The sequence below is a fragment of the Capra hircus genome, chromosome 18 (assembly GCF_001704415.2).
Source record: "Capra hircus breed San Clemente chromosome 18, ASM170441v1, whole genome shotgun sequence".
Taxonomy (NCBI): domain Eukaryota; kingdom Metazoa; phylum Chordata; class Mammalia; order Artiodactyla; family Bovidae; genus Capra; species Capra hircus.
Genome location: NC_030825.1, coordinates 6,706,418 through 6,733,776, shown reverse-complemented (window position 1 = coordinate 6,733,776; position 27,359 = coordinate 6,706,418). Strand labels below are relative to the sequence as shown.

Below are 27,359 nucleotides of genomic sequence, written 5' to 3'. Positions count from 1 at the left end.
GACTATCAAAAGGAAAGTTCAAACTAGAAAGACAGAATGAAAACAAAAATAGTATCATTCCAATTCCAGAGTTGATGCCATTAGTCAGCATTTTTAAGGACTGATTTTTCCCGCCTTCTTTGATGGGCTCCAGTCTGTAAGGGGTGGGTGAGAGCCTGAAGGGCTCTCCTCTGTGTGTACAGAACTGGAACTCCCAACGCAGGGGGTGCTGGCTGTTGTCCACAGTTAGGGTACGCCCATGGGGAAAGCGCCTCCATTTCTCTGGGCGTTCTCCGAGCACGCTGTTGGTAAAGTGACAATCCCATCCTCTAGGGACAATACGTGCCTTGGACCACGGAAGTACTGCCCCGTGGTAAACAGGCTGGAGTTCCAGAGATGTGCCAGTGGGCATGGCTGCTTGTCATCAATGGGAAAGGCCATGGACCAAGGCTTCTAGCCAGAGTAGCCCTAAGTGAGACTTCCTACTGGAAGGAGCAGCGAATGCTGACAATGAACAGAAAGGAGTCGGAGCCCAAGGGCTTTAGACAGCTGATCTCCACATTGTCTTCCTGCTCTCCTCCTCCTACGAATCAGTGACATTAAACATTATTTAATTGCAGGTGTGCAGCCCTCAAGCATGTTATTCACTGAGGATCCCCTGTCTTTCTGGCCTCTTCAATCTCTCTATTGACTCATTCTTGCTGCCCATCAAGCTACATAGATTGCTCAGACCAACAATTAGGAGAAAAATCAGGAAAGAAAATGGCTAAGAAAATGAATGAAAGGAAGTCAGATGGAAGAGAGAAGGCTGGAGAGAGAAAGAAATGTCTAGTTGACGTTGGGGCTTTTTCAAGTTGCATGAAGCCTCTCTCTTCCCACTTAGAGACCACGGTTTTGAAATATTTGTCTCCATTCAGAATCTCCTCCCTCGTCTGAATCTCTCATCACCAAGGTGACTGATTTCTGCCCCACCACCGCCCAGAATCTCTCAAAGAGGCCTGGGGAGCAATGGCTTCTGGATCCTGACACCCAGCGACCTCCCCTCTGCTGAAACTGGATGACTCTGTTGCAAGGGCCCCGGCTCCTCCCTGGTTCTGGTCCTCTTGGCCACCTCAGATTCTAAGACACAGTGTTTCCTTGGACCTCATCCTCATGCCACCGCTGCCTCACCTGCTGCCTCCTCCAGACCTTCCTCTTCAACCAGAGCTCTGCCTCCAACCGCCTTTGATTCAGTCTAAACTCTCGTCCTGACAGCAATTTCACACAGGCTGGGACTCCAAACAGCACCTCTAGGAAGGCGAGCCTCACACAGACAGCACCAGGCTGCCATCCCTCCCGAGCGCCGGAACCTCACCTCCACCCGCCCTAATCCTCAGCTCTGCGTCTCCTCTCCCCAGGTCCTCCCCCCCCCGCTTTCCTGACTTCCATACTTCCGCAGAGGGTGATACTCTCTAGCCAGTCACCTGACGATGAAAACGAGGAGAAGCCAGTAACTCTAGAGCCTTCAGCTACTATTGGTATTTGTCCAATCCTCTTCCTTGCCAATGGAGCGGAAGTGTGATAGTCTGTCTAGATCTCATTTATGGGCCCTGCTGTACCCAATGCCAGCAGCCAAAAGCACTGACTTGTTCAGAAAATCACCCCAGAGGGATGGGTGCCCTCACACCTGGAAAGTCATGTCCCACACCCAGATGTCCTCCTAACAAAGACGACCAATTCTGGGATCCATTCTCCAGAGCTCGCTTTGGATCAGTCTCCACCTGTATATAACCTGTTTCCTTCATTCTCCTTCTCATTCCCCCAGTAAACCATGTGAGCAAACACCCCTGTCCCAAGTCTGGTCTCCAGGGACCTCGAGCTCAGACAACCTCTGTTATTCCTGTTTCTGCCTCTGTCACCTTTAGCTCTAGTTACCGCAAAAGCCCACACCGAGTCTTGCCAACACCTTTGGCTTTTTTGCTTTGTTTTTGTTTAGTCACTAAGTCATGTCCGACTGTTTTGTGACCCCATGGACTACAGCCTAGCAGGCTCCTTTGCATGTGGGATTTTTCAGGCAAGAATACTGGAGGGGGTTGCCACTTCTTCATCCAAGGCAGGGCTTGAACCACATCTCCAGCACTGTAGGTGGACTGTCTTACTGTAAGCTACCAGGGAGGCCCTAATACCTTCGACTTCTCTCTTACTTGACCCATCATGAATACCGGGGCCAAATGAAACACATTCTAACAGTCAATCCGAGAAACTGATGAAGACATTTTAAAAATGCATAAAACTAGCTTACCGATCACCAGTATGAGACATAATGTGTTAAACTCTACCAGGAGCAAAAATTTAAAGGAGATATCTTCTACCTTCAGAATTAGCAGATTTTCATAGTATTATTCTATTTTCATTACGTTGTATAAAGTTTGTGGGAATATACATTGCTGCAACCGGATATGCTTTCTGTTCAGCCAATATGTTTGTGGTAATTTATTACAATAGCAAGAGAAAGCTAATAGAGTGCGGTAATAAACATTTGCTGTTTGGAGTCTCTAAGTTTTGGGGGTAATTTAAGAGCAACAGATAACTAATACATGCATTATGCTACGTGAGAGAGGCTAGACTCAAAGAGCTAAATATGGAATGCTTCAACTTAAATAACATTCCAGAAAATGCAAAACTCTAGGGACAGAAAAAAAAAAAATTCAATGGTTGCCAGGGGCTGGGTGTAAGGGGTGAGAATTACTTCACAGGGACACAGGGACAATTGAGAGGGTAAATGAACTGCTCCATATCCTGACTGTGTGACTCCATGACTAGGTGTGTGTTTGTGTGTGTGTGTACTCACTGAACCACACAACAAAAAGGGTGAATTTTGGCCTCCCTAAAATACACCGAAACAGTACAGTGGAGGGAAACCACAGCGTGCTGCGTGTGCCTCACGGCTCTGCCCACACCCCTGGGGTGAGTGGCCTGTGCACACCAGCTGCACACTTGGGCCCCCGCTATCTCTGGATCTCTGGGGCCATTTGCAGAGCGCCGAGCACCTGGGAAGCAACGACCAGAAAACCAATGAGCCTAACGGAAGTCAAGCACACTTGCTTCCCAAGTGCCCTGGGCTTCAAGGCCCTTCCCAGGAACCAAGCTCCCAAGCATACTGACCACCAGGGGGCCAAGAACCCATCGGCATCCTCCATGAACACCCACTGCCAGGCTCAACAGTGCCGACTCTTGGGAAGGCTCACGAGTAACTGGCAACAACCCAAGCCCAGGCATTTCACAGAACATGGAGCATCAGCTTCCGAGGGGCAGCATCCCCCAGGAAGCCTGGCCTACAGTTCTGCCTGGGCCTTGTCCATTCCTGCACTACATAACATTTTCCACCAGAGGCCACAATTGGTGAGGACATCTGTTATCTCTTCCTGGAGACAACTGCCACCAACCAGGAGGTCTCTGTTCTCAGGGTCGTGCAATGCGGTGAGGAGGAAGCCTGGTGCGCACACCAGAATACATGCGTCTGGGTCAGTGCCACTCCTCCAAAGCCATTCTGTCCACAGGCCATGACGCACCCACACTTTACAGCAGGTTATGACATCGGAGATGGCAGAAGAAAGCACGGGAAAGTGGGTTTACTCTAGCTGATTAACAAGGAGCGTTACTTACGCTTTGGAGATAAGACCCAACTGGTTTTGTCTCAAGAAACCTAAGAATCAGATAACATAATTCCAAATCTGAGAAATGAGAAGGGCATGTGAGAAGAGCCTGAGACCCCAGCAGCAGTCCAGTGGCTGAGGCCTTAACTTCCACTACAGGTGGCCTGGGTTTGATCTCTGGTCAGGGAACTAAGATATCAAAGATGCCAGAACAACAACAAGAACAGGACCAGGTTAGAAATTAAATTTGGAGAAGCCTGGAAGGGAACAGAAAGAGAGATAAGACCCAGAGAATCAGAGGGCACTGCCTGAGAGAGAGAAGTAAGCCCTCTAAAAAATAAAAATAAATAAATAAAAATAAAATGAAAAGAACCTGAGAGAAGCCATCACGGGGCTGAGTTACAGTGAAGATTTATAAATTGAATTGTAACACGCGCCCCCAAAATGAGGCAGACTCTCACAGGTTAAATAAACACCCCGCAGAATGTTAACACAACCGTGCCTTTGGGGGACTCCAGTTCAGACACAGCAGAAGAATGAGCTAAGTGGAACGTTATGTAAAGGGAAATTCTTTTCAGTTCCTCCTTGAAACAGAAGGGCACACCATCTGGGGCATCTCTCCAGTGAGCTGCAGGAATTCATACTATTTGGAAATACTCTGAAATTCAAGAGAGAGGGCCTGAGGATGCAAAATCCCAAAAGTAACCGTTGATCAGTTGGACCTGGTGTTCAGCTGTCCTTTTCTTCCAGAAAAGGAAGAGGAAAAGAGAAATCACTATAGAACTCCAAGGTGGATCCTTGCTTCAGAAACAAGGGCCGGTTTATTTTGAGCTCCCGGATGGCGGCATAAAAGTGACCACAGCAGTTCTCTGTGCAACTGACCAACCCAGGGAAGGTGCCTCAGTCTTCACCAAGAGACCCGCCAAGACCTCAACTGCCCAAACTGCGGCGTTCGTGCCCCTAGTAAAATTCAGAATGATTTCAGGTGGAACATAGCAAACTCTTAAAAATGCTTATTTACTGGAATACACTAGAAAATATATATATATATATATCATCAGCTTCTCAAATGCACGAGGAAATAAAAGGAAATGATAAGGACTTCGCTGGTGGTTCAATGGCTAGGACGCCCCACTCCCAACGCTGGGGGCACAGGTTCAATCCCTGGTCAGGGAACCAGATCCCACACGCTGCAACTAGGCTGTATATTGTAATGAAATACCCCACATGGTACAACTAAGACCCGGTACAACCAAATAAACGATATTTCTTTAAAAAATAAAGGCTTCCCTGGTGGCTCAGACGCTAAAGCGTCTGCCAGCAATATGGGAGACCTGAGTTCGATCCCTGGGTCGGGAAGATCCTCTGGAGAAGGAAATGGCAACTAACTCCAGTACCCTTGCCTGGAAAATCCCATGGACAGAGGGGCCTGGTATGCTACAGTTCATGGGGTCGCAAAGAGTTGGATATAACTGAGCAACTTCACTTTTAAAAAATAATACTTACCTTGCTTGATAGCTGTGAGAATTAGAAAAAAACGTAAAATGCCCAGCACCAGCCATGAGAAAGAGGGTACCTGAGACAGGCTATTTTTTTTTTTTTTTTTTCAGCTGCCTGTTTTCTGGACCTTGGGCTACACTTTGGGGATGTAACATCCAACAATAATGTAGAGACATGAAATATCTGTATAGTTGTCTCTACATTTAGAAAATACCCATATATCGTTTCCTATGCCCTTACTCATTATCTCTGGGAGACAAGACCCAGAATAAATATGAATGGAAATAAAGTAAGTAAAATAAGAGAAATATAAACATACGAACTCAGCATCAGCTCAGGCAGTCAGTGACCATCTAGCTGCTGCGCCGCTAAATGTTAAAGGACTTGCATGCTTCAAGACAGTGAAGGACATCATCAAATATTAAAATAATTAACCCAGAGTGGATTCTGCTGTCAAGATAACCGAGCCACACTTTTTTAAGCTGGAAAAGCGGAAATAATCTGAACCAATCAGCAGGAACAGAGCCGGTGGGTGGCAGGATGTTTCCCCAGGGATCATCAGGAATTTTTCATTTTATGCACCATTTACAACTTCTTACAGTGAACTCCAGAACGTCAGTACACACACTTAACAGGAAATGGCAACACTCTTGTTTTCGTTGCTTCCTTAAGTTTCTGCCTCCTTTTCATTATCTTGAGCATATTTTCCCATCTTCACCCATGCAATCCCAGGAGCACACTTTCTCCCTCACTGATTCTGAAGTGGGGGGAGAGATGAACAACAGGGATACACACACTGCTCTGCTCAGCTGCGTCTGACTCTCTGCGACCCCATGGACTATACACCGTCAGGCTCCTCTGTCTGTGGGATTTCCCAGGCAAGAGTACTGGAGTGGGTTTCCGTTTCCTTCTCCAGGGGATCCTCCCAATCCAGGGACAGAACCTTCTGTGTTTCCTGCACTGCAGGCGGATTCTTTACTCTTGAGCCATAAGGGAAGCCCCATAGTCTCTTCAGAGAGGGCTTTCTAGAAAAAAAAAAAAAAAGCATCAATTGGATAATTATACCACCAAGTACTCTTGCCTAGAAAATCCCATGGATGGAGGAGCCTGGAAGGCTGCAATCCATGGGGTCACTAAGAGTCGGACATGACTGAGCGACTTCACTTTCACTTTGCACTTTTCATGCATTGGAGAAGGCAATGGCAACCCACTCCAGTGTTCTTGCCTGGAGAATCCCAGGGACGGGGGAGCCTGGTGGGCTGCCGTCTATGGCGTCGCACAGAGTCGGACACGACTGAAGTGACTTAGCAGAATGGCACTTAATTCAATTTGTTTATTTCTACTTTTATCTCTATTGCCCTGGGAAACTGACCTAAGAAAACACTGCTACAATTTATATCAGAGAATGTTTTGCCTATGGCCTCTTCTAGGAGTTTATGCCGTCATGTTTATATATTGAAGTCTTTAAGGGGAGGCATTATTTTGAGGTCATTTTCCTCCATGACCCCATAGTTTCTCACACACAACATGGAAAAAGTCACCACACGGACCAGAAACTCCTGAAGGGCTGAGCCGGCATCTGGTCACCCCTGTACTGCAACACTCAGTACCATGCCTGACATACCAGAAGGTTCCTGAATTGCAGAACCCTTCAAAAGAAGGTATCACCGTGAGAGCTCTCCGCACCTTTGCTCACACGTATTAAGCTCACTGTCACTTGGCTTTTAAAGCACTGAATGCATGTAGTCAGCACTGTGCCTTTTTTTTCAAACCCAAAGAGTCTCTTTATCAGCATAATCCACAACACAATCATTTATGCGCCACTTTCCTAATTCTTCTCCAATTTATGGAACACTTGCATGTACTATTTTTTTAACACACTGTAAACCAACTCATCTGTATTTCTCAGGCTTGTACATTGCCAAAATACCAGCTAAGTCAGTTGCTTCTCTGGTTTGGGCTTCTAAACTGTGCTATGTGAAGATAAATACAGGATTGTCCATCTGAGATACGGCATCACCAACTCAGTGGACACGAGTCTGAGCGAGCTCCGGTGGATGGACAGGGACAGGGAGGCCTGGCGTGCTCCGGTCCCTGGGGTCGCAGAGAGTCGGACACGACTGAGTGACTGAACAACAACAACCTCCCATATAAGCAGCGCAATGTGAATTTGGGTAAACTCTGCTCTGTAGCTCACAGAGCTCACATGCAACAAGGCTGCCCAGCAGTGGGGGTTATTAAATGACACCTGTCCCTAAGAAATCAGAATTATCCAGGAAACTGAGGGAAGGATCAAAGCCGGCAGTAAGTCACATGTTATGCCAATGGAGGACTGGCTGACTCTTACAGCTGCAAACACTGTCTCCTCTACGCCTTCTCTGTGGGAGGGTCCTTACCGCCACAGCACACAGCGTCCGCTCATGCAGAGGGGGTCCTGGCATTTGTTGACAGCACCTCTTTGGTAGCTCAGCTGGTAAAGAATCAATACGGAGGACCTGGGTTCGATCCTTGGGTTGAGAAGATCCCCAGGAGAAGGGAAAGGCTTACCCGCTCCAGTATTCTGGCCTGGAGAATTAATTCCATGGACAGTACAGTCCATGGGGCCACAAACAGCTGAACACAACTGAGCGACTTTCACGTTCACTAGTAAACTAACCACTGGGCTTCCTCTCCAAGTCAGATACATCCCTCTAAGAATTCTACTCAGCTGATAAGTGGGGAAAATAAAGGCAACACAGAAGTAACTAGCCTTTCTGGAAACGCATTCGCATTCCTTCAAATTTAAATTATATTTTACGGACATGAATGCCATATTGAGCATTACAAAGTCATTATTTACAGACCTCTACAATATTGTGGAGGCATATATTCTGCTGATAAAAAAAAAATCATGGGAATATTCATCTCTTATGTATTTATAGAAGAGCTCCAGGTACCAGGTGATGATTTCACTACCATTATGCAGACAGCTTATTTTAAAAATACCTTCTGCAGTTACAGTGGAGGGAGGAAGTGATATGGGGTGGCAGAGGTGGGCTTACATGGACAAAAGGAAAAAAAGAAAAAATTACCTGGGGAGCGTGCTGCAGCACGTGGTCAAGTCACTCAAACAATGAAAACGCCTCATGCATTTTGTACATCTCCATGCCAATGAGGGCTCTTTCCTCTGTTTTGCCTAGAGATATATGGAGCTGTAACAGAGTGCAGAACGCCCCTGACAGCCGTGTGCTGCCATTCAGACCTGAAAGATTCCATGTTATGATAAAAATTAATGTACTCTGACACCCTCTGGGACTCCCTGGGCCCTGGGAGCAGCTAATGAAGAAATACAACCTTGCCACGGAACAGCACCAGCAGCCCAGAGTCGAGGATTAATTCAGACGGGGTAGCTGTGTGGCCCCCTCTGTCATCGGCTGTAAAGCAAGCGGACTCTGGTGCCAAAGGCGAGCCAGCTCTGATTGGTTAGAATTATTCCCTGGGTCGCAGGAGGTCAAATCAACAAAGAGCTTTACGAAATAATTGAGCCCAAGTTGGATTCGGCCTGTCACTCTGTGCTAACGCCCTCTTCTTAAACCAGGCAAGGGTCACTCAGCCTCTTGTTGGCCATGAAGGTGTGCTCTGGGAAACTTCTCCCCAGGAGACCTGCTTCCTTAGTGATTACCAGACCACTGGGCATGTCCCAGGGGACACGCATTCAAGAGGGGCTCAGAAAAGGTCTTGGGAGGAATTCTGTTCCCCAAAGAGAGGTCTCACTGTCCCCGCCAGCCTACCTTCTGACACCTTCAGCCTCCGAGTATCTCAGGATCTTCCCGGAGGGTGGGGGGGTTCAGAATGAAGAATAAGGTTCACAGTAACATCACTGACAGCAGCCAGAAAGTGGGCGTAACCCAAACAACCATCCACCGATGAACGGAGTGTGGTCTACCCAGATGGTGGAGTACTACTCAGCCATGAAGAAGCAAGACTGATCCATACTGACTGGAAGAAGCCAGTCATGGAACACAACATACTGGGATTCCTTCATATGAAATCTGCAGAACAGGCCAAGAGGGAGAGACGGGCAGAGGAGTGGCCGTCAAAGGCTGGAGGGGGTCAGGCGGGAGGAAGGAAGGGGAATGACGTTCAACGGTCCGGGGAAGAGGTTTCTTTTCGAATGGGAATATACTGAAAACCACTGACCTGTATACTTCAAAGCAGCGTGAAGTGTGTAAATTAAACATAAATTAAAAATAAAGCCAGCTCCCTGAGCTCTGAGAACACTGCTCTACGTTCTCAGGGTGACTTAGGTGACCTCTGGCTTCTCCCTCCTCCCCTAGTAGGGGCAGCTGTGGTTCACAGACCCCAGCCCGTCCACCTCTTTCCTACAAGTCCCTCATGGATGGAAGCTGGGACTCAAGCTAGACAGAGTCAGTCCAGAGAAAATAAGGGTGCTTTTTTTTTTTTTTAGACAATTGCTAGGTTACACAAAGCTATGTGGTTTTGCTCTGTGACATTATTTCAGCCTATTATTAGAATTTTACCATGTCAAGTTGAATTTATTTCTCACCATGTGAATTTTAGCCATATGTTAAAAGATTAGGTGGAAATTTTTTAAAAATCTGTTTCATTCCTTGACATATTATTCACCATACTTTCTCTAACCTAAGGTATTATTTTGCTAATTTACTATTCCCAGTAAATGACCATGGAAAACCTTGGGGAATGAGACATTTTTTCAAAAATATTTAAAATATAGATTTATACACATGCATGTTTAATGTTTCTCATATAGAATGCCTATAATTCTACTGGAAGTTAAAAAAAAAAGAAGGTAATATTCTAAAATACGGACAGTGGTGATAACAGAGGGGCAGTCACAGCGTATGTTTATGTCATCTCAGATTTGCATCAAACTAATCTGGGAAGAAGGGGCTATAGACTGACAAAACTAACCGCATGCTGATTTTTTTACAGAAGGTGGTGAAAGACTTGGGAAGGTCCATCTTACCTCTTCTCTTTTTGTGTGTACTTGAAAATCTCCCGGGGAAAAATATTTCAAGAAATAAAGACAAACTAATGGAGGGCCAGGAAAACGTACAATTTTCACGTTCTTTTTATGCTCATCCTTCTTTTCCCCTAATATTCTACAAGAGGCATGCACCATCTTGGTGGCCACAGAACTTGTATAAAATAACATTTATATAGAATACCAAAAGAAAGACCCACAAAATAGCAATAAGAAGTAGCTTTAACATCTGCCTAAAAAAAAAAAATCATAAAGACAGCTGAGTTGAGTTCAGTCGCTCAGTCGTGTCCGACTCTTTGTGACCCCGTGGACTGCAGTACGTTAAAACGAAACAGAAGGCCAATGTGACCGCATCAAGAACTATGCCCCGTGAAAGGCAAGACAGGAAGCCACTGGCTGGCCCAGGGGCTACTGAATAGCAAGCCCATGCTTCCAACAGGACAGGGGAGGACGAGCTCTAAAGGAGTCAGAATGCAGCACGCCTCTGAGCTTGGAAAACCCGCCCACAGGGTGACGGGAAAGGGACGTCAGCTTGGTCTGAGACACCTGAGCGCAGACGGGCCTGAGGAGCCCAGGACTGAAATCTCGTTGATGCCCAGGTCTTTAAAGGTCATAGGGAGGTCTTGGCTAAGATTAATGTGAAGTCTTCCCCTGTACAGGGGAGGAGGCACCACACAGGTCCTGCTTCCTGCATCAGAACAGAGTCAGAAAAGTTCCAGAAAGACTAGGAGAGTCACAGGCTGCAGCAGTGGTTCTGCTACTGAAAAGACCCAAGAGGAGCCTAGGGCCCCATCACTCAAGACACAGACTGACTCAGGAAGTGATGGCCAGGCAAAGGCAGGGCCCGCCTGACCCCCATTCCAGTGCTCAGCCCCCGCCCACTGCTCAGCTACTCAGAGAGGAGCCTAGGGCCCCACCACTCAAGACACAGACTGACCCAGGAAGTGATGGCCAGGCAAAGGCGGGGCCCCCCGACCCCCAGTCCAGTGCTCAGCCCCCACCCACTACTCAGCTACTCAGAGCAACACAACGCTTCCACGCCAATCACCCACCAAGAAGTGGATTCTCCTCTCCGTGGCTGTGATGGGCTCAGGTGACAGGACAAAGCAACTGAAAAAAGAACTTCCCTGACTAATAGAGATATTATACATTTTAAAACATTTTGACTGCAATTAAATAGATGCAAGCTTTACAAATAATACTTTGGGTCTTAACGGCGTTGCCTACAGTCTGACCAAGAGATGAGAACTACATGTCACTTTTCTGGAGGGTAACCTGATGTCACAGACCAGTGGTATTCAAAAATACTCATGTGCTTTGACCCGGGTGCTGCTCTTCCAAGAACTGATCTTAAGAAAACAAGAGATCCAAAAAGAAGCTCATGCAGGCAAGCTTCAGAGTTCCAACAGCGATAATATATAGAAGCAACCTAGCATATGAGAATTTAAGACTGGTTAAATACTCTGACCTCTATGAAGGGGATTACCGGATTCCACCTCGTTCCACACAGAGCCACTCTGGGAACACAGGGGCATGCTCTTGGGAGTCTGCTGATCTGAGACATCTAGGCACTGTTGTGCTTTTAGCCAGACACATTCTGCCAAGGTCCACCTCCCAAACCTCTATCATTGGTGGACTCACACTTCTTGTACCCACTATCGGTACCTCTGAGACCACCTTCTTCTCCGTTCAGTTTCTGGTTATCAACTACTCCTTAATGTCAGCTCAAATACCTGTTTGATTATGAGTCAGTGACTGGACGGTAACAACATTTGAAGCCTAGAAGGGAGACTGAAGAACTCGCCGCTAATTGAGAGGCTCCGTGTGTATTTTTCGGGATGACGAGATATTGAGGGCTTTCTCACAAAGTGAAGAAAACCAGTGACTCACAATATTAAGAGCACAGTGCAGTGACAGGCGGATCAACTAAAAATATAATCTTCCTCGGGGATTCTCAGGTGGCCGCCACAGTGGAGCGCTGGTGATGTATTGCAAACGTATATTCAAGTTTTTAGGCTGACAAGAACTAGCTTCTCAACAATTTACTGGGGGTGGGAGGGAGAAGGGAGAAAGACGGTCCCCGGTTATTAAAATGCAATTTCAGTGTGGTTTAAACAAAGCTTCCCAACATGTCAGTTATGTGAGAGGAGAGTTCCAATGTGCCAACAGGCGTGGTCAGAAGGTATCAGGAGGAACACCGAGCTGGATTCGCCAGCCAAGCTGGAAAATACAATTTTAAACCAACCACAGACACTGTGACACGTTTTTTTTCTGAGTCTTACATAATCCAAGAGTTCTCCGAGAGGCACCAGACATTACCCTTAACATCACGAGCTTCCTGTGTCCCTGCTTGTACGGGTCTGAGAACAGCTTGGCCACGCGGCTCAAGCCCACACCTGGTTAGAAGGGCAGCTGTATTTTCTGTACCTGAAATAACTATTACGCAAAATTACTTTACAATTTGTTTCCCAGGATGTTCTAACATACAACCTCCATACCACCCAAGGAGGTACCAAGGCAAGACCTTCAAACGGCTAAGAACTGGTGCCTTAAAATCAAAGTTCAGGTCACCAGCGCAACAGTGAGTTTCCACTTCTGGCTGCACTTCTTCCCCTCCTTCCTGTCTTTCCTCCCTCCTTCCTCACCCTCGCCCACCCACCCATCCATCCTCTCCCTTTCTGGAGCTTATGCTATGGCAGTAAGGTTAACACTCGCAAAGGAGGAGGATGCTGACAACAAAAATGATGTTACAATCTGAAATGCATTACATCTTTACTAGGTACTCAGGTACTACATTTCACGAACACTTTGTTATTCAAACCTTTCAACCATCCCGCAAGGGCACTCCCGTCACCTCCCACTTTTACTGATGAAGAAACTGAGGATCAGAGAGATGAAGGAGTGTGCCAAGGTCACCATGTTAGTAAGGTGTGGAACAGGGCCTCAGAGCTAAGACAAAGATGAATTAGCCAAGGTCTCTGCTTCTCTGGGGCTCAGCCTAACAAAGAAAAATCAATACAGGAAAAAGCGTCCCCAAAGTACTCCATGCCCGATGCTCCACAAGTGACTCATCAATCCAATGACAGTGTGGACTTATGAGGAGGGGAAAGCAAGGCCCCACAGAGAATGCAACAATCCGCCAGCGAGCAGGTCAGGGGCAGGTGGGAGGCAGTGGCACAGGCCCTGAGTCGGGAGGCGGAACCTGTAACCACCCCTGGCTTCCCAGGTGGCTCGGTGGTAAGGAATCTGCCTGCAATGCCAGAGACCTGGGTTCGATCCCTGGGTCAGGAAGATCCCCTGGAGAAGGGAATGGCAACCCACTCCAGAATTCTTGCCTGGGAAATCCCATAGACAGAGGAGCCTGGAAGGCTATAGTCCATGGGGTCACAAAGAGTCGGACACAACTTTGAAGCTCACCGGCAAAGCAGAACACAGAGGCCCCGGGCTGGGGCGATCCGATCTATAAATGAGGCAGCAGGATGGACCAGCCTCCAGAGGCCACCCAAGGGTCTTACTTGCAGGAAAGGATCAGGGCTGGGTTTGTGTTTGAGAGCGACCACTCTGGCAGTTCAGATGTCTGAATTGCAAAGTGACCCTCTGGTCGCCTGCTGTCTACCACATCAGTGTCACTAGGAAAACAGGTAGGAGCCCAGGGGAAACGAACGCTGACACTGGAAGTAAATGCAGAGACAGCTGCTGCCACTTCTGCTTGTAGACTTCAGGGACAGACACCTTCTAGGTATTTGGGAGAAAAACCACCTGACCACTTAATTGAGGGGATGAACCTCTCTTCTTGTGAGTGGTGTTTAACCTCTTTTACACGTATTTCAGCAACACAATTTCCTCTCGATCATAGGAAACTGGCTGGAAGGTGCATCCCCTTAAACCTTGAAGTGACCTTAACCACCTTCCCAGCAGGCAGGGGTTGCCGCCCATCCAACCGGTAGGACAAAATTCCTTCAGAGACACCACGTCCTACATGACGCATTTCTGAATGAGACAGAGCTTTCTGGTTTTCCAAACTACTATCGAAGCGGAGCTCAGCAACAGAGCAGATTTTGGACTCAGCTCTAGAGAAGGCAATGGCAACCCACTCCAGGAATCTTGCCTGGAGAATCCCATGGAGAGAGGAGCCTGGTAGGCTACAGTCCATGGGGTCGCAAAGAGTCAGACACGACTGAGCGACTTCACTTCACTTTCACTAGTCTCACCATCTACTAGCTGGCACGAGCTGGGTCAAGATCTTTAATCTCTTTCCTGCTGACTTCTTGATGAAATGCGGTTGAGCATCACATTAGGCTGAACCATAAGACAACGCCTTTCTTTTACAATTTTTGACCTACCCCATGAAGTCCTTGTGAGGATAAAATGGGATGGCAGAGGAGTGCTTAGCTGTGTACGACACATAATAAACAGGTGATAAATACTAGCGATTACTATCTCTATCATCATTTTACAGTTTCAAGTCCCAAGCAGGGCTTTGGTGTCTTCATTATTTTAACAATACTTGCTTGTCTTAGTTGACCTGCTTTCCCTTATGGTGGCATTTCCACAACTCAGCACAGCACACTGTTCTATTCAAACTCTTATCTCTTCTTTCGGCCTCTAAGGAACACAGAGTGCTATCTGCAGAGAACTGAAATGAACCATGCCCACAACACTGGCTATATATACTGATTTATATCATATATACTGATTTATCTGGCCCAAACCTAACAAAATCCAAAATGGAATGTGTCTCTCATAGTGAGGAAAGATGCTTTTCAAATGAGTTACATTTCAAGGGACAAGGGGATTCTAGTCCAGAGGTAACGCAAACCACAACCCCCAGACCAAATCCCAAATCCAACCCACTTCCTGTCTTTCTAAATAAAGTTTTATTGGAATCTGGTCTTGCCCAATCATTTACACATTATCAGTAGCTACTTCCACATTACCGCGGTTTCACTCAACACTCAAGAGACACTCAACACTGTTGAGTGGCTGCTACAGAGACCATTTGGTTCATGAAGGGAAAAACACTGGTACAGCTATTCATTTATATAAATATTTATTTATCTGATTCTTTATAGAAAAACTTTGCCAACTCATGCTCTGGTCCAGCGCGTTAAGTTATCAATGCTGAACACCAGCAACTAAGTTCATACTATTTGCTGGTATTAAAGCCCTAACATTGGCTATGCATTGGCTATGCGTCTGGTGGGCTGGTGGGTGAGGCAGGAGGAGACCACAGAGTAACTGTATGTACTCTCCAAAGCAGGGTTTTTATTCTTCCTGGAAGGGAAGGTTTTTTTGTGTGTCTTCAATTAACATACATCACTTTGACTTCTGGAAACATGATAGTGATGGCTGAACCTAGAATTCTGTTGGGAAATCAAAACTGTTTATTTTGCAAACATCGCTGTGGTTAATTCAAACACATTGTCATGTACTCCTTGGCAGTGATGACTTTTAATGATGGCAAAAAGGCTCACTTTTTCCCTAACACATTTAATTGCAAAATGGCTCTTAATTAATTTAACAACCATTCTTCTTCAGTAAGGATATGTTTTTGGAGATAGTCAGTACGGCGCAAAGCTATTAAAAAAAAAAAAATCCTTAAGCTTCACGACTATTTGAAAAGAATGATAGGCACAGGAGAAGTGAGAGGGCAAACGGTCTAATTTCAATGTCTAGCCCAGTTCCTGGCACTGTTGTAAACACTAAATAATTAATGACATGAAGGGAAAAACTTTTAAAAATAAGCCAAAAGAGGAGGGGAGAAGAGGCATGTGGAGTACTTTGGTGCCTCACAATACAGAGGTTAATTATTTTTACTGTGGCCCACTGTAATTCTCACTTATTCCAAGCAAGCTGCCCTTAAGGCCACTCAAATCATCTGGAAAGCTGCCTAAAACCAGGGGAAACAACAGCAGCAACGGCAAAGGAGACAGTCCACCCATTTGCTCCAAAATAGAATTGGGAAGTACCCCCTCGAGTCCGTGGCTTTGTGAAGAGTAACAAAGACCAGGGGGAAGAGTACACAGCAGAGTCCTGAGCACTGATAGTGAAGCATCACTACAGGAACAGTATTTCTGCTCAGGGCTGGTCACGCACATAGTTTACGGGCAACGTGAAGCTCACGTCCTTTCTTGCCTGGGCTGCGAGGGATCTCAAAGCTCATTTTCAGACCCAGTTTTTTGAAAAACACTTACTTATTGGCTGCACCGAGTCTTAGCTGTGGCACGAGGGAGCTTTGGTCTTTGCTGCAGCATGCGGGACCTAGTTTCCTGATGAGGGATCAAACCTGGGCCCCCTGCACTGGGAAGCGGAGTCTTAGCCACTGGGCTACCAGGGAAGTCCCCAGGTCCACTGTATTAACGGCTGCAAAGACTTCATGAGACCCGCACTCCTCTACAGTCATGTCTGGCCAGTCCACTCTGATCCTCCTTTTCTGTTTTGACAGAAATCTATCTTATTTCCATTGTATCATACTGGATATATTCATGAAAACTCACGAGTCATTTTAAGGATCAAGACAGGAACACACACCCACTGTGCCGGCCACGGGCACAGTGCACTGAGGCGTGCCTGCGTGCCTCGCGCGTGGCCTCCTCTTCTCAACAGGCCTGACAGGTCTGTGCGGGGACCTGCTCGACACGCACCTGTAGAGCGAGGCCCAGAATGCTCAGCCCACGGCTACGCGGCTGGCAAAGAGCAGAGCTTGGGTTTGAACCAAAGCTCAGTCACTCCCCCAAAACTCTGTTCTTTCCACTGCACCACGGGGAAAGCAGGGCGCACCAGGGCCCTCGGACACACCCAGCCCATTTTCTGCTCTTGGAAGTGAAGTTATACTGGGACACAGCCACATTCACCCACGTAAGTCCTGTCCACGGCTGCCGCTGACACAGATGGCCTTACCGCCCGAGAAATCCGAGGCGCTTCCTCTCCGGCCCTTTTCAGAAAAGCGTACTGACCCCTGCACTACACTCTCTGTGTCTGTATTTTTGTTTCATAAGGGATGACAGAACACCATCTGTTTTACCAATATTGTTTTAAAGAATTATGTAAGAACGTTTGATGCCTAAAGAGTTAAGCTTCAGAAGGCAAGACATCTGCTGTGGATGGAAGCCTTCTCTGATGTTTCTAGACACGTTAGATGCTTCACAGTATGGTTTTTAATACCTCAAGGTGGAAAATGTAGGGGATGGGGAAAAATCAACCTGTAGACTTTGAAAAATGTTTCGTAAGACACCATAATTAAGATCTAGATTTAGAGAGTTTATTACAGCTGAAAAAAAAATATCTGCCTCTGTTTTTCTTTTACTTTTCAAACTGTTCAGAAAAGCAAAGCAACATGATACTCTGTTACACAAACCAGAAATGGATTTCTCATGTTGAGCAAAAAGTAACAGAGATACATGGGCTAAAACCTTACTCTTAAAACCAAACTGAGGAGAAGAAGAGAGATTAAGCTGTAATTTACACACTAGTCTTGCAGGGTAATTTAACCCTCAAAATTTGGGATTTATTTATAATTTATAGCCCACCCACTTCTGTAGAAGGCCTGGAGACAGCAAAATTGGAAATAAGAATCCAAGAAAATTAAATCTGGGATTAGTACTTTCTGAAAGTCCTGAATTTTCAAGTTCTAAAAAGTGAAAATAAATAACTTTGTTAAGATTTCTCCCTCAAATGTATAAACAGTAAAGAGGAAACAGAAAAAGTATTCTTTCAATTTTTCCTTAAACACCACTATCCAATTTTTAAGTGAAAGCATTTTAAGTATTTTTAAGTGAAAGTATTTTAAGTATTTTTAAGTGAAACAAAGCTTGATTTCCTTAAATTCTGCTGGAGACAGAAAGCTGAAAAGAGAAAGTAGAGATCCATGACCAAAACAAAGTTCTAGAAATCTTTAGAACTGCAGGTGTTATTTTAAAATTATCTTATGGTCAACTTCCATTAATTTCTAAGATGAATCAAAGACCTTAGATGACATTATCACAGCTGACTGGTAGCTGAAAGCCAAGCGATAAATTTCCTATACTACCTGCCATCACTGAAAGTTTTCAAATTTCAAAACTGGAATCCAGGTGTCCAGTATTTTAGGAATATACAGAACTCAAACCATAAAACAGTATCTGATAAAGGAAATACATATATCTATATTTACAGAAGTCTAGAAGCCCCTGAACTATTGTTACAGGGCCTGTTCAAAATGAATGCTTTTCAGTAAATTAAGCAGTTGGTATGATGGATGAAACTGTGCAAAGGTATCCCAAACAACACCCTACTGGCTTCAGAGCCCACTACAGAGAATCCTGATGCTCAGTCGGAATCATCAGGAAGGGTCCGAGCTCTTCACATTCTGACAGAGGCCCTGACCAGCCGGGCAGCAGGAGCATGGAGGCTGGCTGCTCTCCAGGACTGCGGTTTCAACAAAAATATCCTGCAAAACTCAAGTTTGGCTGGGACTCACCACAGGCTTTGGTTTGGAACTTTCCAGTAATGCCCCAAAATAATTGGACCTGAGACACACTGGCCGACCACCACCACCACTGACGCGGGGGACAAGTGCCCTGGGAGCTCTGAGGCCTCCTGGGCTGACCACCCAGAAGAAGGAGTGGAGGGGGACAGGAGGGATGGCGGGCGAGGGGGAGCAGGCAGACAGACAGACCGCGCGGGCACAGGGATGGGTCGGTCGGGGCATGCAGAGCCTCACAAAAACTGGCTTGAAGACACCACCACCACCTACCGAGCATTCTTGCCAAATAAAAATTAAACAGGAATTTGAAAGCCTTTAGCATTGGCTACCATTTCACAGGAAAAGGAGAAGACAAAAGAACCAGCTGAATGAGACCACCGGGGTGCAGTCAGTGAAACACAGACCACAGAAAACTCCAGAGGACACACCTGCCCTTGAAACACATATGCTGCACTAAATAAACAGAAATTTAGAAACTGGAGGGAGACATACAGGCTAAGATGCACTGACCTCATTTGATTTCTGATTTAAGTAAACTGAGAGGATAGAATACTCATTGCCTTGAATGGTGTTCGGCCCCTAAACTTCTGAGTAACTTGGTCCTCAGTAATTCCTACCAACCCAGATATCCACATTGAAGAAAATGCCTGAAGGGTGAGGTGGAACAAGAAGCGGGGTCGCTGTGGATTCAGACAGACCTGGGTTCCAATTCGGGATCTGCCACTTGCTAAAGTCAGGAAAGAGAGTTGGCCTCTCGGTGAGAAGCTGGAGCCTTTCCACTGCAAACAGAGATAAGATGAGTCATGCCTGGGGATGACTGTGAGGAATCAGAGAGAGAACATGGGCATAAGTGCTGGGCGTGTTGCCTTGCACGGAATAAACAAATGTCAGAGAGGAACGATGATTTGCATAACCACCGTTAGCAGGGCTCATTCTGAAAAGGCTCAGTCTCCACCCCATGCCACCACCCCCCAAAAAAAAACATAAAGAAGAAGAATATCTGAGGAGAGGCTGAAGCCACATGCCCTCCTGGCGGAAGGTGGAAGGAGACTGGCTCATCCGTACCATGAGCTGCATCTTCCAAAGAGGTTCGCATCGGCACCCGTTTCTACCTTTTCCAGGCTCACACTACATGCGCTGCTGCCCGCCCTGGCATGGCAAGACCACCGGGCTGGGGCAGGAACCGAGGGGATGCACACGGTAAAAAGCGCCTGAGCAGACTCCAGGCGTGCCTGCAGACGGGCCTCGGCACAGACTGCTAAGTGCGTGCGTCCACGCGGCACTTCAGTGGACGGGTTTTTCCTCTCCTCAGTCCAAGGGCGCAGAAAGGAGTGGGTCCGGCATGGGTAACCTCTCCTTCGTTTGCCATTACGTTTTACACACAAGGAGATCTTAACATCAAAAGATGGGAGCTGGAGATAGGAAGAGAGCGACACGTGTTTTTCTGGCAGTTCAGTCACCGACACTTGAACTCGTTTCTGACAGTTCTCAGAATCCACAGACCTGTGAGGGCTGAACTGTCATCTGCCCGGCTGGGGAAGACTTCGCCCTGCTGGTCTTTCAAAGGGAAAGTTGTGTGGGATTTTCATGCTGATTTGTCTAAATCCATGTAAAATATTGGACCCTAAAGAGACTGATGAAAGGAGGTTCATGGCATACGGTTGGCTAAGAGGAAAACTGCTTTTGTTTCTGAACCAAGGAGTACAGAAATTCAGAATTCATTTGCTAAAATCCAGAATTAGGGCAGAATGGGAGACCACTTTTCTCCAAGAGTTTGGGCTTGGTGATCACAGAAGGCAGTTGGCTTTGATGATTTCTGAACTACTTAATGGTTAAAAACGAATGGTCCCATTAAGACTTGGAAGGCAGTCCTCTTATGTAACCGTTGGCTCTGCTCGGCTAAACGCCTCCTTCCAGCGAGCGCTGACACCAGGACTGGAGGGAGAGTGAAGCAGCGGAGCGTCTCAGCTCCCATGGGAGCGGCCTGGTGTCGGGGAGCAAGCGGGGGGAGAGTCACAGCGGACGGAAATGCTGCCTCTGCCACCGACCTGCTAAGGCAGCCTGCGACAGTCACTCACGGTCTCGGAGCTCGTTTTCTGGCCCATCGAGAACGGCGGACAGGGCAGCAAGGAGGCTCGGCAGGCGGGCTGCCCAGGCGCGCCCGGCCTCAGCGCCCCTGCTGGCTGGCCGCGTGCCCTCGGATAACTCGCCCTCTCTGGCCTCATTTTCCTCAGCTGCGTAACAGATGTAATGACAGCACTTACCCTGGGGGCTGCTGGAGCATTAAGTCAGGAAAAGCACACAAAGGGTACTGGGTGTGGGGCTCAAAACAAGCTCTCGAGAAATGAGCTGTTCCTGCTGCTACGGTTGGTATTATCATTGCTGTTCTCTTCCAAACGACCGCAGAAATACTAGGTCGAGGAGTAGGCTGCCAGAGGTTAAACACTGCCTGCTTGCTGGCAACTCACACAATGGCTTGGGTGAGCTTAACTGGGCCTCCACCAGCCACCACTCTCTTTCCAGGGCTGAGAAGAGAGCCTGGGGCTTTGGAGGCATGTGTTAAATGCGTGTTAAGTGAAGATGCAAGCGGATAAATGAATCATGAAGGGAGGAAAGGGCAAATGTTTCAAGAGCTACAGCTCTGTCTTGATGTGAGGTTCTCTGGAAGCTCTGGCGAGGGCTGGCAGCTACCAATCCCTGCCAGAAGGGCACACAGTGGGGCTCACCTAGGTCCGCTGGCCTGCGGACAATGCCCAGCTAGCTATTCGCTGGAGCACAGGGCAGGCCCCTGGGGTGGGGGCAGCGGGGAGTGCAGATCTCACTGAAGACTCTGACTTGACATTTCAATCTCAAGGACTCAGACTTGCTCCAGAAAGGGCTTTAGGGGACAGGCTTCTCAACGGTCTAAAAGAGCAAGTGAGAAAACGAAGGGAGAAAGAAGAGCTGGCCACTGGACAGCACTGAGGAGTCGGGCCAACATCACGCCATCGGAGCATCTGGTCTGAGACACCTCCCCTCCCATCCACCATCTCCGCAGAGAACTGTTAAAACCAGCAACCCCGACGGAGGCCAACCCTGAGACCTCTTGTCACTGATGAGCCTGCTCCAAACTCGGGGACTCTGGTGCCGACTGTGGAATTATTTTACTCTTGGCACCACGTGCACTATTACTAACTTAATCCTTGGGTTTAAATCAACTTACTGGAAAAGAGAAATTAAACGAAGTGATTTGTTAAAGAAATTTAAACCTCTATGTTAAATGAGAAACCAGCATTGCTTGCCCTTAAAAAAAAAAAAAAAAATCAGAGTGAGCTGTAAAAATAAACACTTGGAAACAAAATACTGTAATGAAAAGGAAGCTAACCACCACCGCTTTCCGCAGTTCTGGCTTTAAGAGCTGCTTGCTCTCTGTTAGGAAAGGCGGTGGGTAAGGGATGGCCAAAAAAAAAAAAAAAAAAATCTGCCAGTCCTCAGCAAAGGCTCCCTCCGTCAGGCATTTTTGAAAGTCTGAGAAAGAATGGAAAAACAGAAGTTCTCAGATGTGAGCCCACGCTTTTGGAACTGTGTCCACGCGCCACGTAAAACCATCACAGGTTTGCTAAATAGTAAAACCTTCTTCCCGTGCTCTGAGGTTCAGCCCCCTGGTGGAACTAGAGAGCTGACCTGACCTCTTCCTAAGTGCAATGAAAATGGAATTTCTCCTCGATCCTGGGAGGTGCCCTGAAGATGCCTGCGATCAGGATGCAGCCTGCAATCAGCTGCCTTTTACGAGGTCGCTTTTTACTGATGCTTAGTAGGATCTTTTTCTTGTTTTCTGGGAGGCTGTTATGAGATTGATGACACGTCTCATAATGAGGAGGGCTCAGAGTCAAAAAAATACGGTACACCTCGACCGGGCCAGGATAAATGAGCCTCCTGTTTGGATGCCAAGACGGCACAATAGCCTTCCATCTTCCCGGTTGTGTTCATCTGATAAAGACATTACAATGGCAAGATATTATGATCTATAACCCTCCGCTGGAACACTCACACATTCTTGGCCTTGAACGCTTGAGCAAAATGCTGCACGCTACGGAGCAGAGCAAGGTCCAGGGTCATTGCTTCTACCTTGGCTTTGTGCTGGAATGAGAGAAAATAAAAAGAAATGATAAATAACAGCAAGTTTAGTTCATGGTATCAAGTTACAGTAAATGTGTTATGGAACATGTCGGAATTCCCCTGTTTAATATTAGACGCCCAGGGAGAATATAAATCATCGGAATGAATAGAAGAACGGGGCTTTTTACTGCCAAGTTTAGGGAGGATGGGAGGCTGGGACTCTGCTAAAACTCCAGGCTGAGGGCCTGTACTGTTTGACTCAGCGCCCGAAACAGGATCCACAGGGTCTGGGGGCTCTTGTATCTCCTCTCAAAGTGCCTCCTAACTATAATGACAGAGGTACATGAGGACGAAGCCCGCCTCCTGCAGGAACATCAAAGGCCACGTGGGAATCTCAAAAGCTGCCATCTGGGCTCTGGAACCACTCCACTAAGCCTGCCTCAAAAATGGACAGAAAGCACAAAGGCAGGCAAAACTCGGCAATACCAACGGAGCCCGACACCCCTGCATGCCCCTGCTTTAGAAACGCGGACAAGCCAGGTTAGAGCACCCTGGTTTAGAGACGCTGTGAACTCTGCGGGTGTGAGGCACATGCGGGTGACAGTAGTGATGCTCCTGATGTCTGACCTTGGGTGACGGTGGGTGGGCATTTACAGGCATCATCGCACCCTCAGGGCAACTGAAGGCTACCTTGTATTTGGCCTGTTTTACACTGTGGCATCTTATAAGAGACTGAATACAGAGCTAGGAAGTGTGGATGGTGAGGCTTCAGGCCAGTCTGACACTGAAGCCCAAACTCCCTCCTGGAGCCACACCGCAAGCGCTGCAGCAGTCACTGAAGCCGCCCCGTCCCACTGCACGGGCCCCGGCCCAGTTCCAGAAAGCCCATGCCTTTCAAGCAGGCCCTGTGTTTACCAGGCCCTCCCGATTTCTAAGTCTGCCTGGACTCTGCTGTGGGCTGAAACGCTACGACTTCTTCGGTCTCTCTCCGCAGAACAGACGGCCAGGCTACCTGCCTGATCAGCTAAGTGGATTCCCATAAGATAGGCGGTGAGCCTCGGAATCCTTGTCTAGACTGCAACGCTGAAGTAAGACTAGTGAGAATCACAATGTGCTCAGAGGCTCTGAAGGGGGTGCACGTGGCTCAGTGGAGGGCACCCTCCACCTGGACAGACACACAGACTGTGCTGAGACGCTTAGTGTGTCTGCAGAAGTTCACCTCAGCCACCAACGTCCTGGACCGCGACCCTAGTCCCAGGCCTTGGACAGTGAACACCAGGCCAACACAGCTGGGATGCACAGACTCTGAGCCACCTAACCTTTCTGAGCCTCAGTTTCCTCACTTGTAAATGATGAATGTTCATCATCTACTCAGAGTCGTGAGGCTAAGCGCAAAGCACCTAACAGCCTGCCTAGAAGACAAAAGGTGTTTCATCACTTTAACCGGAAGGAGGGAAAATGCCCGTGGTGACAAGCTCTTTCCCCGAGGCCACTGTGTAATAAATGGTTGTTCAGGAGGGCGACAGGGCAACGGGTGGGTGAAACTGTGTTCACGGCAAGTGAGGCTTCCCCCCGAAGACCACATCGTACCAGATCACTGCTGGACCCTGGAGGATCCAGGTCCTGCCACTAACAGGGCCCAGTTTTCAGGAAAGGCCATAGAGAGGAATTCAGTGACCTCCCCAAACCCCAGCAGTCTGGCAAAGGCAAGTTGGCCGAAGTAGATTTTAAATTCCTCAGGTAACAGCAGCTGCACACACCTGCAGATTCTGGAAGAAGGAGAAGCATCTAACCTGATCCAGGAAAAGAGGAGAGTGCCAACATGTGGGTTTCATTAGAGCTTCCTGAGATCAGGGAATATTAAAGCTGGAGGGTTCACAGCAAGGCAAGGCCACAGCCCTCATCCCATATGAAGGTAAGCTGCCACCAGGAGAAGGGGCTGCACCCGAGTGATGCCGTACCCTGTACAGAGGGCTCAGGACTCCAGATGGGCAGCAAACCGCACCCCCACCCCTCCGTCCCCACTTTCCGTCTGCGTGATGGATGTTTTCCTGTGGCTCAAGTCTTCGGAGCGGGACGTCTGTCAAAATGGCCAGCTTTCCTTCCCCATAGATTCTTATGCCTCCCGAATGCTCAACTACCGGTTCTGACGTTCAGACGTGGCAACTCAAATGGCCTTTCACCCTCATCCTGCTCCTCAGGCCCCAGCCGCCCCTGGCGCAGAGCACGACACTAGTCACCAACACAGAATCTTACAGAGCTTTGAAAGGATCGCAAGAGGAAAACCGGATATTTCTCCTATTAAGGGAGGGGTGGTAAGGACAGACATCGCTCCTCTCAGCTGAGTCCCTGATGGAAATCCCCAAGGAATGTGCTGGCTACATATTAGAAAAGAATGCATGTACATTTTTCCCCCATAAAACAGGGAGAACATTCCCAGATGGTAACCCCAAAGCAAAAATTTCAATGAAAGCGATGGCGTGGCCAAGCCGGCCAACGTGTTCTTCTCATGTGCGGTTTGCACGTGGTGAGCTGTCTTTTGGTAACGCCCCCCGCCCCCACCACCTCGCCCCTCGCTGGAAGATAAAACACAGGGCTGCCACCACCAATGAGAACAAAATCAGAACGTACCTATCCAGGGGGAACGAGGGGTCACAAGCCATCAAGCAGTTCAACAGACTAATCCACAGGCGGTGGGTTACCGGGCTCCTGGGGACAGTGACTCAAGCCCACACTCAATTACTCAGGTGACCCCCCCTGCCCTCGGAATCAGGCTTCCTCTTTCTGCTACTGACCCTGAGAAACACAGAGGGACCGCGTGCGTAGTTTAGTTAAGCCCCGAAAAGGGAGACACAGCTTTCAGAGGGAGGGTACACAAATGTGCTGACGTGTGTGTGTGTGTTGCGGGGGGGTTGCTCTTCTGGTCGTCTAACAAACTTCACAACGCGATAGAAATGTTTTTATCGTGGGACGTGCTCCAAATGAGAAGGCAGGGGCTGACGGATTGCAAGCAGAGAGCATTTCTGAGGGATAAACTGCTGATTGCTAGGTGAAAGCAAGAGGCCCCATCTGCCAATGTGAGCTTTCCTGCTGAGTCTATGAATTTGGGACTGACCACAATCCGCTTTCTTGGTATAACTCATTTCTGCTGTTGTTGTTGTTGACTTTAATTTGGAAGGAATTATAGACTCGCAAGAAGTGGCAAACACAGTACCCGAAAATGCTCACATACCCATCTCCCCGCATCCCCCGGAGGGGACGACTTATCCAAGAAGCACATCATCAAAACCAGAAAATCGACACTGTCACAAAGTAATTCATTAGACTCCAGATGTTACTTGGATTTCACCAGTTTGGGGATGCACTCGTTTTCTTTTATTTGAAATATCTATGCGTATAATTCTATGACATTTTTATCACATGCAGAAATTCACAGAACTATCACCACTTTCAACATACAGAACTCTTCCATCACCACTAAAGAACCACTGAGATTTTCAACTAAGATGTTAAATCAGCATATGCCATCCAGGACGTGAAAAGTTCAGACTCTATCTGGCCAGTCTCTGGGCTCTAGATTTGCAACACACACACACTCGTAGCTTAAAACATTTTTGTAGCTTGGAATGGCCAACAAGATATGACCTGGACCCCTTACTGTGTGGCTCACACAAGTGCCTCTGTATCAGTCAAGACGAACTTCAACAAGGAAGGAGCCCCCAAACCCCTCAATGTCATAAGAGAACCAAGCACTATGACTTGTTCATGCCTCAGGTCGGGGGGCCCCTGTCACTGTAATGGCCAGGGGCCCAGGCAGGTGGAGGCCGGGGCGTTCCCATCCCCTGTAACATCGCCAGCCTCCACAGGGCGGGGAAGAGAATCTGGCTGCACACTGAATGCCACGGGCTGCCACCCCGTGGTGCCAGGGGTTGCTTCTGCTAACACTTTGTTGGCAGAGCACGTTCTGCGGCTGTGCCTAGCTTCGAAAAGGTGCAACCCTCCACATGCCCAGCAAGAAGAGAAATGCAAACATGTACACAGTGAATATCAGTAACACCAACGCACAGTCCATGATTTTGCCCTCTCTACTCTCCAGGCTCATTTCAGGCCACCTCCTGCTTCATAATTTCAGTAGTCATAGAAACATTTAGAAAAGACAGATGGATACGGACAGAAAGTATCTACAATGCCACCACCCCACTATTAACTGTTGGCTTTCCCTATGCCCCTCTCCCCTCCCCTCCTCTCTACCCATCTACCCATCTACCCATCGATCCAGCCAACCAGCCAACGAGCCCCCCACCTAGCTTTGGCTGACAGAGACAACTTCCTACTAAACTCTGAACCTTTAAATGCTATAAAACGCCTATCCAACCCTTCCCCAAATCCACACTCTTTTCTTTAGCCACACCACTGTACACAAGTTTATCATCTCAGGGAAAAGAGGAGTGTAAACTTCCCTTAAGTTCCATCTACAGATGCTGGCACCCATCATTTTAAAGCAGGAATGCACAGGTGCGGAAGCAGCAGGCAACGTCTAAGAAGCTGAGACATAAACCTGCTCCCAGCCACCCCCAGGTTCAGCCAAAAGACAGAGTAGTGAAGCAACCCACATATTTTCCCTCCACTTTCCTGCAAGTCGGGGACACCAGCCCACTGACACTCTCAGTAGAATGAG

General features: G+C 47.7%; 1 protein-coding gene across 1 annotated transcript in view; it reads right to left on the bottom strand.

The window, feature by feature from the left end:
- Positions 1–27,359, bottom strand: part of WWOX (WW domain containing oxidoreductase) — a 919,972-nt gene that overhangs the window by 659,051 nt on the left and 233,562 nt on the right. The window contains exon 6 of the mRNA XM_018061743.1: positions 22,614–22,702. Within this exon, the coding sequence (XP_017917232.1) occupies positions 22,614–22,702 (89 nt within the window). The remainder of the gene's footprint in view (positions 1–22,613; positions 22,703–27,359) is intronic.